The 18,027-nt window shown below is 42.0% G+C and overlaps 1 protein-coding gene across 1 annotated transcript in view; it reads left to right on the forward strand.

Moving 5' to 3' along the window:
• TIAM2 (TIAM Rac1 associated GEF 2) overlaps nucleotides 1-18,027 on the forward strand; it is a 115,387-nt gene that overhangs the window by 29,323 nt on the left and 68,037 nt on the right. Inside the window, exons 8-11 of the mRNA XM_040238728.1 lie at nucleotides 6,529-6,600; nucleotides 15,129-15,290; nucleotides 16,673-16,777; nucleotides 16,979-17,057. Of these exons, the coding sequence (XP_040094662.1) occupies nucleotides 6,529-6,600; nucleotides 15,129-15,290; nucleotides 16,673-16,777; nucleotides 16,979-17,057 (418 nt within the window). The remainder of the gene's footprint in view (nucleotides 1-6,528; nucleotides 6,601-15,128; nucleotides 15,291-16,672; nucleotides 16,778-16,978; nucleotides 17,058-18,027) is intronic.

Genomic DNA, 18,027 nt, shown 5'->3' on the forward strand with positions numbered 1-18,027 from the left:
TGAAAACATTTCATTATAGATTATGGTTAACTATACACCATTGGCTAATGCTGGGCTCATCTTTTTGAATTCAACTTCTATGAAGTTTAAATAATCTCTTTGAGGCAAATTCTCATTTTAATCAAGATAGCAAATTCTATATAATTAAATGACAACAATAAATATCTTGGTAATTTGCTTATAAAATGTTGAGATTTAGCTAATATGATATAAGCTTAATATGGTCTTTACCCCATCATATATGGTAAATGTCCTTAATGTAAAATTTTATGAGAAGCAAAAGCATTTGTTTGAACATTTTTGTTTTTAAAAGATATAAAGCTAATTGTAGTGTTGGTATTTATATAACTCCAGGATGTCTGGCTCTAGGTGAGTGATCATACCATCATGGTTATTTGGGTCAGTAAGACTTTTTGTACAGTTTTTCTGTGTAATTCTTGCCATCTCTGCTTAATATCTGTTTCTGTTAGTTCCATACCATTTCTGACCTTTATTGTGCCCATCTTTGCATGAAATGTTGCCTTGGCATCTATAATTTTCTTGAAGAAATATCGAGTCTTTCCCATTCTGTTGTTTTCCTCTATTTCTTTGCATTGTTCACTTAAGGCTTTTTAAAAAATTTATTGTAATTGGAGGATAATTACAATATTGTGATGGTTTTTGCCATATGTTGATGTAAATCAGCCATGGGTGCAAATGTGTCCCCTGCCTTGAATCTGCTCCCACCTGCCTCCCCGCCTCATCCCTCTGGGTTGTCCCAGAGCACAGGCTTTGAGTGCCCTGCTTCATGCACTGAGCTTGCACTGGTCATCTGTTTTATATATGGTAATATACATGTTTCACTGCTAGTCTCTCAAATCTTTCTTGTTTCTCCTTGCTGTTCGTTGGAACTCTGCATTCAGATGGGTGTATCTTTCCTTTTCTCCTTTGCTTTTCACTTCTCTTCTTTTCAAAGCTATTTATTTGTAAGGCCTCCTCAGACAATCATTTTACCTTTTTGCATTTCTTCTTCTTGGGGATGGTTTTAATCACTGCCTCCTGTGCAGTGTTAGGAAATGTACAATGTAAAGTCAAGTGGGCCTCAGGAAGCATTACTACAAACAAAGCTAGTGGAGGTAATGGAATTACAGCTGAGTTATTTCAAATCCTAAAAGATGATGCTGTTAAGAGCTGTGCTCAATATGCCAGCAAATTTGGAAATTCAGCAATGGCCACAGGACTGGAAAAGAACAGTTTTCATTCCAATTCCAAAGAAGGACAATGCCAAAGAATTTTCAAACTACCACACAATTGCATTATTTCACACGCTAGAAAGGTCATGCTTAAAATTCTCCAAGCCAGGCTTCAATAGTACACGAACTGAGAACTTCCAGACATAAAAACTGGGTTTAGAAAAGGCAGAGGAACCAGAGATCAAATTGCCAACATCTGTTGGATCATAGGAAAAGCAAGGGAATTTCAGGAGAACATCTACTTCTGCTTCACTGACTGTGCTAAAGCCTTTGATTATGTGGATCACATAATCAGACTCTGGAAAACTCTTTAAAGAGATGGGAATACCAGACCACCTTATCTGCCGCTTGAGAAACCTGTATGCAGGTCAAGAAGCAACAGTTAGAATGGACATGGAACAATGAACTGGTTCCAAATTGGGAAAGGAGTATGTCATGACTATATATTGTTACCTGGCTTGTTTAACTTAAATGCAGAGTACATCATGCGAAATGCAAAACTGGCTGAAGCACAAGCTGGAAACAAGATTGCCGGGAGAAATATCCATAACCTGAGACATGCCCATGACACCATCCTTATGGCAGAAAATGAAGAGGAACTAAAGAGCCTCTTGAAGGTGAAAGAGGAGAGTGAAAAAACTGGCTTAAAACTCAACATTCAAACACTTAAATCATGGCAACCGGCCCCATCATTGCATGGCAAATAGATGAGGAAACAGTGGAAACAATGACAGACTGTGTTTTCTTGGGCTCCAAAATCACTGCAGATGGTGACTGCAGCCATGAAATTAAAAGACACTTGGTCCTTGGAAGAAAAGCTCTGAAAAAGCTACACAACATATTAAAAAGCCGACAACGGTCCGTATAGTCAAAGCTATGGTTTTTCTAGTAGTCACATATGGATGTGAGAGTGGGACAATAAAGAAGGCTGGGCACTGAAGAATTGATGCTTTTGAACTGTGGTTTTGGAGAAGACTCTTGAGAGTCCCTTGGACTGCAAGGAGATCAAACCAGTCAATCCTAAAGGAAACCAACCCTGAATATTCACTGGGAGTACTGATGCTGAAGCTGAAGTTTCAGTACTTGGCCACCTGATGCAAAGAGCCGACTCATTGGAAAAGACCCTGATGCTGGGAAAGATTGAGGGCAGGAGGAGAAGGGGACGACAGATGAGATGGTTGGATGACATCACTGACTCAATGGACATGAGTTTCAGCAAACGCTGGCAGATAGTGATGGACAAGGAGCCTGGCGTGCTGCAGTTTATTGCAAAGAGTTAGGCATGAACTGAGCGACTGAACAATGAATTTTTATAACTGAATGCAGTCAATATTGTGTGTGCTAATTTGCTTCAGTTGTGTCCTACTCTTTGCAACCCTATGGACTGTAGCCTGCTAGGCTCCTCTGTCTATGGGACTCTCCAGGTAAGAATACTGGAGTGGGTGGCCATGCCTTTCTCCAGGGAATCTTTCTGATCCAGGTATTGAACTGAGCCTCATGTGTCTCCTGCCTTGACAGACAGCTTCTTTCCCACTAGTACTGCCTGGGCTGTTCAGTCGTCAGTTGTGTCCAACTCTTTGCGACACCATGAATTGCAGCACGCCAGGCCTCCCTGTCCATCACCAACTCCTGGAGTTTACTCAAACTCATGTCCGTTGAGTCAGTGATGCCATCCAGCTATCTCATCCTCTGTCGTCCCCTTCTCCTCCTGCCCCCAGTTCCTTCCAGCATCAGAGTCTTTTCCAATGAGTCAACTCTTCGCATGAGGTGGCCAAAGTATTGGAGTTTCCGCTTTAGCATCAGTCCTTCCCATGAACAGCCAGGACTGATCTCCTTTAGAATGGACTGGTTGGATCTCCTTGCAGTCCAACGGACTCTCAAGAGTCTTCTCCAACACCACAGTTCAAAAGCATAAGTTCTTTGGTGCTCAGCTTTCTTCACAGTCCAACTCTCACATCCATACATGACCACTGGAAAAACCATAGCCTTGACTAGACAGACCTTTGTTGGCAAAGTAATATCTCTGCTTTTGAATATGCTATCTAAGTTGGTCATAACTTTACTTCCAAGTAGTAAGCGTCTTTTAATTTCATGGCTGCAGTCACCATCTGCAGTGATTTGGGAGCCCCCAAAAATAAAGTCTGGCACTGTTTCCACTGTTTCCCCATCTATTTCCCATGAAGTGATGGGACCGGATGCCGTGATCTTCATTTTCTGAATGTTGAGCTTTAGGCCAACTTTTTCACTCTCCTCTTTCACTTTAAGCAAGAGGCTTTTTAGTTCCTCTTCATTTTCTGCCGTAAGGGTGGTGTCATCTGCATATCTGAGGTTATTGATATTTCTCCCAGCAATCTTGATTCCAGCTTGTGCTTCTTCCAGCCCAGCATTTCTCATGATGTACTCTGCATATAAGTTAAACAAGCAGGGTGACAATATACAGCCTTGACGTACTCTTTTTCCTATTTGGAACCAGTCTGTTGTTTCATGTCCAGTTCTAACTGTTGCTTCCTGACCTGCATACAGATTTCTCAAGAGGCAGGTCAGGTGGTCTGGTGTTCCCATCTCTTTCAGAATTTTCCACAGTTGATTGTGATCCACACAGTCAAAGGCTTTGGCATAGTCAATAAAGCAGAAATAGATGTTTTTCTGGAACTCTCTTCCATTTTCCATGATCCAGCAGATGTTGGCAATTTGATCTCTGGTTCCTCTGCCTTTTCTAAAACCAGCTTGAACATCTGGAAGTTCATGGTTCACGTATTGCTGAAGCCTGGCTTGGAGAATTTTGAGGATTACTTTACTAGCATGTGAGATGAATGCAATTGTGTGGTAGTTTGAGCATTGTTTGGCATTGCCTTTCTTTGGGATTGGAATGAAAACTGACCTTTTCCAGTCCTGTGGCCAGTGCTGAGTTTTCCAAATTTGTTGGCATGTTGAGTGCAGCACTTTCACAGCATCATCTTTCAAGATTTGAAATAGCTCAACTGGAATTCCATCACCTCCACTAGCTTTGTTCGTAGTGATGCTTTCTAAGGCCCACTTGACTTCACATTCCAGGATGTCTGGCTCTAGGTGAGTGGTCACACCATCGTGATTATCTTGGTCATGATGATCTTTTTTGTACAGTTCTTCTGTGTATTCTTGCTACCTCTTCTTAATATCTTCTACTTCTGTTAGGTCCATACCATTTCTGTCCTTTATCGAGCCCATCTTTGCATGAAATATTCCCTGGATATCTCTAATTTTCTTGAAGAGCTCTCTAGTCTTTCCCATTCTGTTGTTTTCCTGTATTTCTTTGCATTGATCGCTGAGGAAGGCTTTCTTATCTCTTCTTGCTATTCTTTGGAACTCTGCATTCAGATGCTTATATCTTTCCTTTTCTCCTTTGCTTTTCGCCTCTCTTTTCACAGCTATTTGTAAGGCCTCCCCAGACAGCCATTTTGCTTTTTTGCATTTCTTTTCCGTGGAGATGGTCTTGATTCCTGCCTCCTGTACAATGTCACGAACCTCTGTCCATAGTTCATCAGGCACTCTATCAGATCTAGTCCCTTAAATCTATTTCTCACTTCCACTGTATAATCATAAGGGATTTGATTTAGGTCATACCTGAATGGTCTAGTGGTTTTCCCTACTTTCTTCAATTTAATTCTGAATTTGGCAATAAGGAGTTCATGATCTGAGCCACAGTCAGCTCCCGGTCTTGTTTTTGCCGACTGTATAGAGCTTCTCCATCTTTGGCTGCAGAGAATATAATCAATCTGATTTCGGTGTTGACCATCTGGTGATGTCCATGTGTAGAGTTTTCTCTGGAGTTGTTGGAAGAGGGTGTTTGCAATGACCTATGTGTTCTCTTGGCAAAAGTCTATTAGCCTTTGCCCTGCTTCATTCCATATTGTAAGGCCAAATTTGCCTGTTACCCCAGGTGTTTCTTGACTTCCTACTTTTGCATTCCAGTCCCCTATAATCAAAAGGACATCTTTTTTGGGTGTTATTTCTATAAGGTCTTGTAGGTCTTCATAGAACCGTTCAACTTCAGCTTCTTCAGTGTTACTGGTTGGGGCATAGGCTTGGTAGATATAATGGTCATCTGAGTTAAATTCACCCATTCCAGTCCATTTTAGTTTGCTGATTCCCAGAATGTCGATGTTCACTCTTGCCATCTCTTGTTTGACCACTTCCAGTTTGCCTTGATTCATTGACTTAACATTCCAGGTTCCTATGCAATATTGTTCTTTACAGCATCGGATCTTGCTTCTATCACCAGTCACATCCACAACTGGGTATTGTTTTTGCTTTGGCTCCATCCCTTCATTCTTGCTGGAGTTATTTCTCCACTGATCTCCAGTAGCATATTGGGCACCTACCGACCTGGGGAGTTCCTCTTTCAGTAGCCTATCATTTTGTCTTTTCGTACTATTCATGGGGTTCTCAAGGCAAGAATTCTGAAGTGGTTTGCCATTCCCTTTTCCAGTGGACCACATTCTGTCAGACTTCTCCACATGACTCGCCCGTCTTGGGTGGCCCCACACAGCATGGCTTAGTTTCATTGAGTTAGACAAGGCTGTGGTCTGTGTGATTAGATTGACTAGTTTTCTGTGATTGTGGTTTCAGTGTGTCTGCCCTCTGATGCCCTCTCGCAACACCTACCATCTTACTTGGGTTTCTCTTACCTTGGACGTGGGGTATCTCTTCATGGCTGCTCCAGCAAAGCGCAGCTACTGCTCCTTACCTTGGACAAGAGGTATCTCCTCAAGGCAGCCCCTCCTGACCTTAAACGTGGAGTAGCTCCACATTCTACTAGTACTAGGTTTATAAATGTTTAAATGGCCCTATTCTTTAATGTTTAGTATTCTACTATAAAATCTAGAAGATAAAAATTGGAAAAAGAAATTATTCCCAGTTCCTGTTCCCAGACACAACCACTTTTAATATTTAGTATTTTGCTTCCTAATATTTTTTCTATGCACATTTAAAAAATAGTTATAAACTTGATTTTGGTGGTTTTGCAAACTCTGATTTCTGCATCTTCAGAAATGTGTACTTCTTGCTAAAAGCAACATCAAGAAGATCTAGGATGACCTGAACAATATATATCATAGAAGAGTAATATATGTAGCCATACGGGAAGGAAAAAAAAGCAACTTCAAGTTAAAACTTCAAGTTGTAAACAGTACACATTGTGATAGGAAGATCTTGTCAAATGTTATAGAACTTAAATTTTTAAATACTGAGAAAGTAACTGCCAAACGAATATTGCAGAGACACTTCATTAGTCTTTTTTTCTCCTGCTGTCTATCAGATATTCGATTCCAGTGGCAGCCATGGATTTTCCGGAACTCAGCTACCTCAGAGCTCCAATAACTCCAGTGAGGTAAGTGTGGTTGTAGACGGCAGCTGTCTTATTTTCCTTGGATGACAGAAATGCCAAGTTAAGTGGGGCATGCTTAATCTTTACCCGAACCTGTTGAAAATAATCTTTACCTGAATCTGTTGAAAATAAATTTGGAACTCAAATGGTGCCGAGTAGGTAAAAGGTGTTTTCAGAATGCCAATTATCTTTGAAGGTATCTTAAACTCATGATAACTCCATCTTCAAAGTGATATCAGTCAGGTCAGTCACTCAGTCGTGTCAACTCTTTCAACCCCATGGACTGCAACACACCAGGCTTCCCTGTCCATCACCATCTCCCGGAGCTTACTCAAACTCATGTCCATTGAGTCGGTGATGCCATCTAACCATCTCATCCTCTGTCATCCCCTTCTCCTCCCGCCTTCAGTCTTTCCCAGCATCAGGGTCTTTTCAGATAAGTCAGTTCTTTGCATCAGGTGGCCCAAAGTATTGGTGTTTCAGCTTCAGCATCAGTCCTTCCAATGAATATAGCTAGACTGAAGTATATAGCTAGACCGAAGTCAAAATAGCAACTTTCATTTATTTATCCCTATTTCTTGGGTAGTACTAACTGTCATTAGAGAGTTTAGTGCATCCAAACTTGCATTTTCCTCTCAGATTGTCAGGGGTCTTCACATACAGTGCTTCACGCTGTGAATCAGCAGACTTTGGTGCCTTCACTAGAGCTGAGCACAGAGGCTCTGTCTAGTCCCCAGGACAGTTTCTGACTAAGCAAAGCCTCAGAACCATTGCTGGAAGGAATTCTGGGGTGGGTGAAGGTGGTCTGGGTGAGCTCATGCTTGTTCTTTGTGTCTTTTTCAAATCCACACCTTCCAATTAAAGCTGTCTTTTGTGTTACTGTTTCTCTTATCTTCTTCCTCACTAAATCATTGTATCTTGGGGTTTTATGTCCAATAACCCTCTAAACTATTTGTTGAGGCTCCAACCTGATTTTAAGGGCTTGGACACAATTTAATGTGCTTTTACAAAAGTAGGCAATATTACATAACATATAATTGGGGTAATTCAGTGAATTGGTGATAGTTTGAAAGATCTGAGGAATGACGGAGTGTTTAGACCCTGTGATGGGTCTGGAGGGAGGTAAATGAGGAAATTTCTGGCGATCTTAAAATATACGCCATAGACAGCTACCTCTTCTGCCTCCATGGGAAGTGGACCCAACTGTGGGTAGTGAGCAGGGGCTCAGTTCCATGGTTATTGTCGAACCACCCCTCATAGTTAAGCCCTGCCCAAGGTGTCCTGAGATGGAGTAGAGAACCTCTGCTCAAAACCCTGCCCTCACCTCCCATACTCACAGCGCAGGGGCTGCAGGAGCAGGTCAAGTGAGCTAGGGTGGCTATTCCAGGAGGCCAGGTCACGGGCACTGCTCCTGGTTGGTCTCCTTTTGCCATGTGTGTGCTAAGTCACATCACTCATGTCTGACTTTTTGTGACCCCGTGGACTTTTTGTGAGCCCGCCAGGCTCCTCTGTCCATGGGATTCTCCAGGCAAGAATGCTGGAGTGGGTCGCCATGCCCTCTTCTGGGGGATTGTCCTGACCCAGGGATCGAACCTGCAATCTCTTATGTCTCCTGCATTGGCAGATGGGTTTTTTTCCACTAGAGCCACCTGATTTGACTGAGTGGAACTCTGAGGAAGCCACATCCAAACCTTCCTCTTTATAGATCATACCATCAAAATGGTAGACTTTTCATAGTAAATGATTTCCAGTCTCTGCCCTATTATTTCTGTATACACTCAGAGCTTTTTTTCAAAATCTGGATCAAATTACACAGTCTACGAGAGATTTTAGTTGATTAAAAAAATTGTTTGCAAGAAGTTGGACCCGACTTAGCAACTAAACAGCAAGAGCAGCAAATTATATCATTGTTATTTATTTGCTTCTTATTATCTTTTACTGTTAGTCATCCCACCAAGTATACATGCCATATCTCCCAGGCAAGTTTATAACTAGGACCCTTGATTATTTGTTGGGCTTCCCTGGTGGCTCAGCTGGTAAAGAATCCCCCCGCAATGCGGGAGACCTGGGTTCGGTTCCTGAGTTGGGAAGATCCCCTGGAGAAGGGAAAGGCTACCCACTCCAGTATTCCGGCCTGGAGAATTGCAGAGAGTCTGACACAACTGAGCTGCTTTCACTTTCACTTTTGATTATGTGTATATTCTTAACCCATGACTCACTGCTAAGGATATAGTATTGCTTAATAAACTTGCTTATTACTTGTCTGTATTAGATGTAGCCCTTTAATGGTTGAGAAGAACTGTTTGATCTGCAATAAAAGCCATATGGTTTTAAGGTCATATCTCTTTCAGCATTGTGATAATTTAAATTTCCTACTTTGAGAGTTTAGAAATTGTATCATGAAAACACTTTCTATTAACAGAACTTACATTGAACACTGAAAATAAATTTTGCTAGTCATTAATGATCAGAATTAAGCTTATTGCTTATTTAAATTGGGTTCAAATGACCAAATCATCTTCTTGTGATTTAATTAACAAGCCCCATTGGTGCTATAACCAGTGAGAGGAAAGTATTATTGCATTTGCTATTATTTTTTTTTAAGCATATATATTTAAACATTTATCCCTATTTGTTTTAACTAAACATTGCTTCTGGATAGCAACAGTGAATAAATTTCTTTGACATGGGGGGCTATTTTAATGGCGTGTCAATAATTTCTGTCCTGTAGTACTCAGATAACTAGGTTTAAATTGAGTAGCAGAGAGAATGAAGGGGTATTTGATTTTTTTTATGTCTCTGGGACTTAAGATTCTGCCTGTAGCTGGTTGAATAATTAATATTTCATTCCACTCTTTTTTTTTGTTTTTCTGCTAATCTTTCTTGGAGAATATTTATAACTTGCACAAACCATCTATTTGTAAATGGTGTGTTATGTCTATCAGTGTAACACAGAAAGGCAGTCATTCCTGAGTGCTGGGAGGGAGGAGGGGTCACGGTTATTTAAAAATATTCCATTCTAATCGGTGCATCGTGTAACAGTCCAACAGTGAGTCACCCTAATTTGAAATCTGTTAATGTTGGAATCCAGCCAGTCTTATTTGAGTGGTTTTTTTTAAAGGACACTTTGGCCCGCCAAAAAAGTGAAAGCTTTTCATAGAGGGTACTTCTTGGTGAGTAATAATACGTCTCAGTCAGAGTTTGAAGGGATGTGTTTGTTATGGAGATAGTGACAACAAATCCCCCGCTGAGGCTCTGGAAGGGAGCTACCCCAGAAGCATCATTGCAGATACCCTGGCGCCCTGGGCCTTGGCTCTCGCTCCTGGAAAATTGGCTTGGGGTGTCCCAACTTTCTGTGGCAGCAAGTGAATGAAGTATTGTCACACTAGTCCTTAGTTCCAAACTGGGGGGGGGGGGGGGATAACTTTTTTTTTTAATGGAAACTATGAATGAAACCACTTACTCTTGACCATCACTCTGGTCTGTTTAAATAGAACATTTAGTCTGGAACCCTACACAACAGTTGTACGCGCACAGATGGATGGTACATAGATAGATCTTTGTTTCCCTTTCATATCAACTGATGTTTGGGCATCCACCCAAGAAGGAAATGAACACCTCCTCCTCTGTGACATTTTGCTGCTGTTAAGACAGCCAAGAGCACGGAACGCCTTTTGTGTTCTTCCCTCATCTCACTTGCTAATAGACCTTCCTTTTATCAGCAACTGTGGTGTGGGCCCGTTTTGTGACGGCCAGATTGTGATTTTGCCACTCACTTCCCTTCAGAGATCCAAGTAGTAATTATGAGCCATTTGATCCAAAAGCATCTGCTATGAGAGCCCATGGAGTTTCAATTTTCTCTCCTTGAGGCACACTGAGCAGAAGTAATTTGACATGTGCTTTCAAGGCCATTAATGGGATGGTAATAAATGCTTCTGTAGAAGCTGCCCTACCTGGAGGGCAGAAGTGATTTGCACACCTTAACGGAATTGGCTGTGGCTGCAGTTCAGTGATGTTACCGTTTGGTGGATGGCCACTCAGCACCAGGACACATGGTGGTCTGGGCACCAGTAGTCACCACGGTTCCCTTGGGTTTTGGAGCAAGGGCTGATTCTCATGCGGTTTTTTACAGTGGCCACTGTTGAATTGCGGTGGTCAAGCCTTTGTTCAGTCGTGTCTGACTCTCTGTGACTCCATGGACTGTAGCCTAGCCTGCCAGGCCTCTGTCACTCACCATCTCCCAAAGTTTGCCCAGGTTCATGTCCATTGCATCAGTGATGCCATCCAGCCATCTCATCCTCTATCGCCCCTTCTCCTCCTGCCTTCAATATTTCCCAGCATCAGGGACTTCTCCAGTGAGTCAACTCTTCTCATCAGATGGCCAAAGTATTGGAGCTTCAGCTTCAGCATCAGTCCTTCCAATGAGTGTTCAGAGTTGATTTCCCTTAAGATTGACCGGTTTGATCTCCTTGCTGTCCAAGAGACTTTCAGGAGTCTTCTCCAGCACCACAGGTGCTCTGTCTTCTTTACCATCCAACTCTCACAACCATACATGACCACTGGGAAGTCCATAGCCTTGACCTTTGTCAGCAGAATAATGTCTCTGCTTATCAGCACACTGTTGAGGTTTATCATAGCTTTCATGTCTAGAAGCAGCCTTCTGATTTCAGGGCTGCAGTCACCATCCACGGTGATTTGACTTGACTTCATTTACTGGTCAAGCCTGCTGCTGCTATTGCTAAGTCACTTCAGTCGTGTCTGACTCTGTGCGACCCCATAGACGGCAGCCCACCAGGCTCCCCCGTCCATATGGTGTAATTCCATAACCCACACCGAACTTCAAAAGCGATCTTTTACATTGCTGATGGCCCTTTACAGTTTATGTAGTCCCTTCAAATGCCCTTTCTCATGCCAGTCTCCTGGTTTCTCTCTGGGACTGGTGTGCTTCAGCCCCTTGTAAAGGTGAAGAAATTGGAACCGAGAGACATGAGCTAACCAGCCCTGACAAGGCTGCGATTTGACCAAGATTGTCTGTTTATTGTATTTTTGCTAGTTCGATTTTCTCCTCCAACAACTGGAAACCTTGAACCAGCCGACTGGAAACTAAATTTTGTAGGGAGGGAGGGATGGAGTGGGTGAAGCGGTATGTGATAGTCTTGAACAGGGGTAGCCAACCAAGGACTTCCGGGTGGAGGTCTAAAAGATTAATGTAGCACCTTTAAGAATAGGCAGAGAAAAGGGTTTTCCAGATACGTCAACTTGCTGGGTTTATTTTCATGATTCTCTATTCCTTTTATGAAAAAGAAGGTGAGAGAATATCTTATCTGACTCACTGAAAATGAAGCATGTGATTTCAGTGTGGATAACACTGACCCTTAAAAGGATCAATCCTTTAAGTGGGCAATGCCCTAAGTGGGCAAATCTTCCAACAGCCTAGGAGATGTATAAGCAGCAGTTAGTCTTTTCTTTCTCTAGTTCTAATTAATGAATCACTTCTACATGCTTGATACTCCTTTTGAAATATTTCACCTTTTTTTAATTGCTTGAACTTCTAGGCTGTGTGTGTGTTATGCATAGGAAAAAAATTACACGTAAATTTTCACTCTAGGATCTCTTGAGAGAATCTGAACCTTCCCTAGCCTTGCTGTTGATAGACCTCTTCTCGATCATTCAGTTGACCTTAGGTCAGCAGTGTAGACTCAGGAAATGTTTCCTCAGAGCACAACTAGGCACAAAACCTTGTTTAATTGAATACAATATGAATGTTTCTTTTGTCCTCCATCGCATCTTCTCATTTGCCTGCATAGTTATCTCTAGCTTAGAACTTCTCTATAGTAATCCTCTTTTAGTTTTTCTTCTTGAAACTTTAGGGAGGATTAAGAACTTATCACTGTGGAAATAGATTCTGCATAAGATAATGAAAATGGGCAGCTCTTAGCCTACAAGCCCATACGTGACTGAATTTCTCATTGCATCCAGTTCAGCACCCATGGATTAGGTGAGTTCTGGGTGCAGGGACACACTGTGTGAAGGGCGGAAGGAGACTGAGAATGAGAAAGACAGTGCCTCTGCTGTCATTCATTCATCTCAGCACCTGGGGGACCTGAGAACAGCCCTGCAATGACTATCAAGCGGGCTGGCCTTCACTGCAGGGACATCAGAGTGTAGACACATCTAACTGAGTGGAGTTGGGGTTGGGGGTTGGAGGGGGCAGGGGAGACTTCCGAAGAAAGAGGGTAGCACTTGAAACAAGGTTGAAAGTATGTGTGAATTCAGTACAGGAGCTCTGGGGAGGGTAAAGCAGGAGGAAGAAGCTGAGGTGACCGGGGTCTGGAGGCAGGAGAGTGCTCGGGGGGGAGTCGGGGGAGCCGGAAAACATGGCGTGCCTCGTGGAGTAACCGAAAGGAGTCAGACAGCTGGCCTGTGTCCCTTTTGCGAGAGGTGACTAACTGCCAGGCTGATGTTTCTATAGAGTGGTGGTGGGAGCCCAGGCTCACACTGGGTTCCAGGGTGCAAATTCCCACAGTACGACAGTCGCAGCGCGCTGTGGGAGCTGGGGCAAGTTTCTAGAATTTTCTGAGCCCCCCTTTTTTCACTGTTAAGAGAGTCAGGACAGCGCCTGCCTCAGAGGGCTGTGAGTGGTGAGTGAACTGGCGAGGAGTCGTGAGGTCTCTCTGGGATGAGGGGAGGGTAGCTGTGGATTTGTGTTCCCCGTGTCCCTCCCCGGGCTTGTCCATCCTGCGTCAGGTTTCCCGGCTCTGCTCTGAAAGTACAGCCCTGAATTGCTTTGCAGCAGCAGTCAGGATGGTCTGACGTCCCCTCGTCCTGGCTCTTTGTGGTTTCTTACTCCACAGTGACCTCTGCTGGGGTTTTGGTTTGATTCTGAGCGAGCCTTATTTGAGAGGCGGGGCTTGTGCCTTTAAGCCCGTACCTGCTTGTTGCTGATGCCCCTGGCTGAAATTGCTGCTCAGGTGGACAGATGTGCCTGAGGCTTAACCTGAGAAGAAAATGGGACCCACGTGAGATGGGACCCTGCAGGGGATACTGGGGTCCGTGCTCCTTGCCTGAGTCCTTGGCTCCAGTCATCTGCTTCTCTCGCTTGCTCGCTCACTGTCTTTTTCTTTGGCAAGTGTGGTTCATGCGCGTTCTGGGCTGTGACCATCTTTCCAGGAAAAGGTACAGGAAATGACAGAGCCAGAAATGTCACTTCAAAGATGAGTACCACATTTAAAAAGACAACACAGGAAAATCGATTCTTCCCTTTGCCTAAACCTGTTGTTTTTTTAAAATACTGTACATATTCTAGTATTTTAATCCTATTGGTATAGGGGAATCTTGGAGAAGGGCATGGCATCCCACTTCAGTATTCTTACCTGGAGAATCCCATGGACAGAGGAGCCAGGTGGGCTGTAGTCCATGGGGTTGTGAAGAGTCTGACACGACTGAAGCAACTTAGCACATAGGGGAATCTTGTGTGTGTGTATGCGTGTTTTTTAAATGCATGAAATTCAAAGTAAAAAACCTGTCAGTGACAACTCTCACATATGATAGGTGGGGTATACGTGATATATTGATGATGAATCTGTATGTAACATTTTCTGGTGTGTGAGGTGTTTTCACATATATGATCTCTTTTGTTCACAAAATTTGTGTTATTGATTGGTAAACGTAAGCAATTGTGTTGTATTAATAACATCCCTGTTTACAAAATAGGAGGTGAGGTTGAACACAGGAAATCTCCTGCCCTACTGCTTAAGTGGTGTGACTTGAACCTCAGTCTTTTGATTTCAAATCCTTAAGTCTTGTCTTTACAACCAGACTAATATGAGAGCCTAACCAGAAGGGAACATTACTGAGTTGCTTAATATTTAATGTTAACTATTTTCATTTATAAATCATAGAAGAACATATTAGCATGAGGTCATGGAGTTACTGTGAGGGTGAAGTTTAGGAAACAAAGCTTCCTTGGGAAAAGCTTCTGAAACATGGTATGTTTGTGGATGATTTCTGAATGAGTGTCTAGCTGAAGATGGAAAAGCACTTAGTCCAGGATTGGGGGTAATTTTTAAAAACAAGTAGAAGAGAAACATGCTTGGATTAAGTTAAGTGCAGTTCATGGTTAGTATGCAGGCAGGCGTCAGAGGCCATGGTCGAGAGTGTATCTGAAATTCACTGGGATCGTGGCTTACACATAGACTTCATGAAGTTCCTGGTCATCTGGACAATTCTAGAGCAGTAAGAGTGGATACTGAGCAGCCCTTCTTTGATTGCATTGTGCTAACTTGGGCTAAGAGGCAAAGTGGCTAGAACATGGGAGGAGGAGTTGATTGACTCCAGTCAGCCTCCCAGGACATCAGTTGCATGTCGGTTAAACAAATGAGGAAACTCCAGGCTTGTCTGCCCCAGAGGGTCATGAGAAGCCCTAGATGTGAGGAGTGCAAAAGTGCTAACTCTAAATTCACGGGGCATTTTCCCATGGCTTCCCTCATTTGCTTGTCAAGCCCACTCTTTCTTTTGGGACCCCAAAACAGGTGGATGACCTGCTACACTTATACGGGTCAGCAGTGGATGGCGGTCCCCGAGATGGCACGTGGGAGAGCCAAGTTGATGTTCACTTTCAGGATCAGCAAGCCGTGACTGTGATGATCAAGCCGGAAACCAGAGTAGAAGATATTCTGACTCTGGCCTGCAAGGTAGTGGATTTTGCTGTAGAAATATACTTCTGAATGGGAATAATCATTAATGTTGCCCTCCTTTGCCTGCTTAATTTGTGTGGTGTTTAAGACCTCACTTTCTACAGGAAGGAACAATATGTTATGTTAATTAACATATTCATTATAGTATTCTCTTTCTCCATGTTTTAGAGGAATAAGTTGAGTCATGGCCCAGTGCCTTCATGAAGAACTTGAGCTGTTTTACTGAAATTCTGTATATACACCTTTATATCTGGGATAATTATGAAGTGTCTTTTGTTATTTAAAGTACTTATAGATGGTATTCTGTAAGAAAGTGGCATAAACTTTGCAGTGGTTTGACTTGATGCTAGTTTTATCAAGTTTCTCTGGATTAAATGAGTCACTCAATACCATTCACAGTTTCTTCATGGAGAGATTGTTATGAGATGGTGTTTTATTCATTTTTTAAACTGGGTCTTATTTCTGAAAAGAAAGTTTATGATATATTTACAAGAGAGCCCTCTGAGATCCATGAAACAGACTCAGCAGCATCAGATAATATGCTTTCAGACCACCAGATGGCGCAGTAGAGCTGAAATATTTTTGAGTTTTCAGAGAAAATGCAAACATACGAAATGGTTAAAAAAATGTCGAGTTTGGTAGCTCTTTTCCACAAATGCTTATTAGATAATCTTTCATTTTAGTCCTCCTTTTTCACTTTGACTAAACGCCTTAGGATTCCAGATATTTTTATATGCAGCTTATACTGTTAATAAATTTAATTTTCTTTTGCTCCATTATGTCAGGTGATTATTCAGGCAGTCAATAATATTATTCGATAACAATAATATCAAGTTGGTAAATATTCTGATAGAGGAGGTCAGACGTAGTGGGTGAATTAGATCCAGTTAGAACATAGGCTTGAGATAATTTCTCATTGTTGAAAATGTGTCTGAGACAGAATGTGTGGGTGTATATGTATATATGTGTGTGTGTGTGTATTTATATATATGTTTTCCTTGTGAAAAATGGTTGAAACGGGAAATTCGTAATTCTGAAGTCTGCAGAGTATGAGATGGTTGACATTTCACAAATTACTTTAGTAACAGGAAACAATTTAAATTTAGGTACTACCTGTCTATTAAAAGAGAGCAGTTCTGATGCTGAGGAATATTCTGTTATCAGATATCAACCACCGTAACTGCTTCAAAATACATCTCTTGCTTTTAGTGATAAGTGGTATCATTTAGAGAAAACCTTCTTAAAAATAATTTCCCTTTTTTCTTTTTTGCACACTGAAACTTGAGCTCTTGTATATACTTAAATACTTTTATTTTTAGTGAACAATGGTGCATTTAGAAAGAACATTTAATATCTGAATAGCTGTCTTTTTTCCCTAGATGAGGCAGTTGGAACCCAGCCATTATGGCCTACAACTTCGGAAGTTAGTGGACGAGAACGTTGAGTACTGTATTCCTGCACCGTACGAATATATGCAGGAGCAGGTGAGTGTTCTTTGGCTTTGGTAAGGGACCAATCCATGGGCCAAGGAAACCCATCCATGGCCCCTTAATTTAAAAAAAAATAGTGTCGTTCAGGGGAGAAAATTCTGTTTAAATTGGTGTCTAGTTTGGAAACAATCAAAATAAATTTCCAAGATACTATTACTTTAGATCCTCTGATTCTGTGGGTCTTCCCTTTTGTAGGTTTATGATGAGATAGAAGTCTTTCCACTAAGCGTGTATGATGTGCAGCTGACAAAGACCGGGGGTGTGTCTGACTTCGGTAAGCAGGAGGAACGTATTCATCAGAGAACCGTCTGGTCCATTCTTGCCTGGTCCAATATCTTTGGACCTAATCTTCTTTTCTTCCCATTTTCGGAAACTATGACAAGAGATTCTGAGCTTCCTTTCTCTTCCCTCATTCCTATTAATTTATATTAGCAGACTAAAAAGATATGTATTATTATTGGGGGAAAATGCCAAAACACTTAAGAGGAATGAATGTAAAAGCTGAAAGGAAATTGAAGTGATGGTGATAATAACAACACAATTAATTTATTGTATGCTGGGCACAGTTCTTAGCTGATTAACATATGATTCATGTAACAGTTCTTTCGTCTCCGGGTCTTTGCTCTTAGCACTTCACCTGCCTGAACTGCCCCCCTTGTTTCCCCTCCCTTATTCCCTTCTTTCTGAGTGTATAAATCCAACTTGTCCTTCAAGGACTGACTAAAAGTCTCACTTCCTTGAAGAAACCTTACCCATTGCTTTACCTTCAGTTTAATAATTAAGGGTCAGTATTATCCAAATCACTTCATAATATTCAATTCTTGCATTTCTGTTTATCTGTGTTTAAATTTGGCTCCTTATAAACTGTGCTCATGTCTTAAAGTTCCTCCCTGATCTTGCTTTGTCTTGTTCCAGAGAAACCTGATAATTAGATGGTGGTGCTTGTGGTTTAGTCCCGAAGTCATATCTGACTCTTGTGATCCCATGGACTGTATAGCCTGCCGGTTAATGAACAGTAGATATCTCCATAGAAAGACTGTTTCTTGTTAGATATATTGATATAATTATTTCCCTTAAAATGACACAGCCTGATCGTAATATGTTAAAAATTTCCTTTTTATGATTTATTGGGGTTTTTTGGTAAAATGATGTTCCTTGTTTCTGGCCCCAGATGTTATGTTGGTTTTCCTCTCAAGGCCTCTGAGCGTTTTGTCTGTTTCTGTTGGTCTCGCTCTGCTCGCCAA

Source organism: Oryx dammah, unplaced genomic scaffold (genome assembly GCF_014754425.2).
Source record: "Oryx dammah isolate SB20612 unplaced genomic scaffold, SCBI_Odam_1.1 HiC_scaffold_4, whole genome shotgun sequence".
NCBI lineage: Eukaryota > Metazoa > Chordata > Mammalia > Artiodactyla > Bovidae > Oryx > Oryx dammah.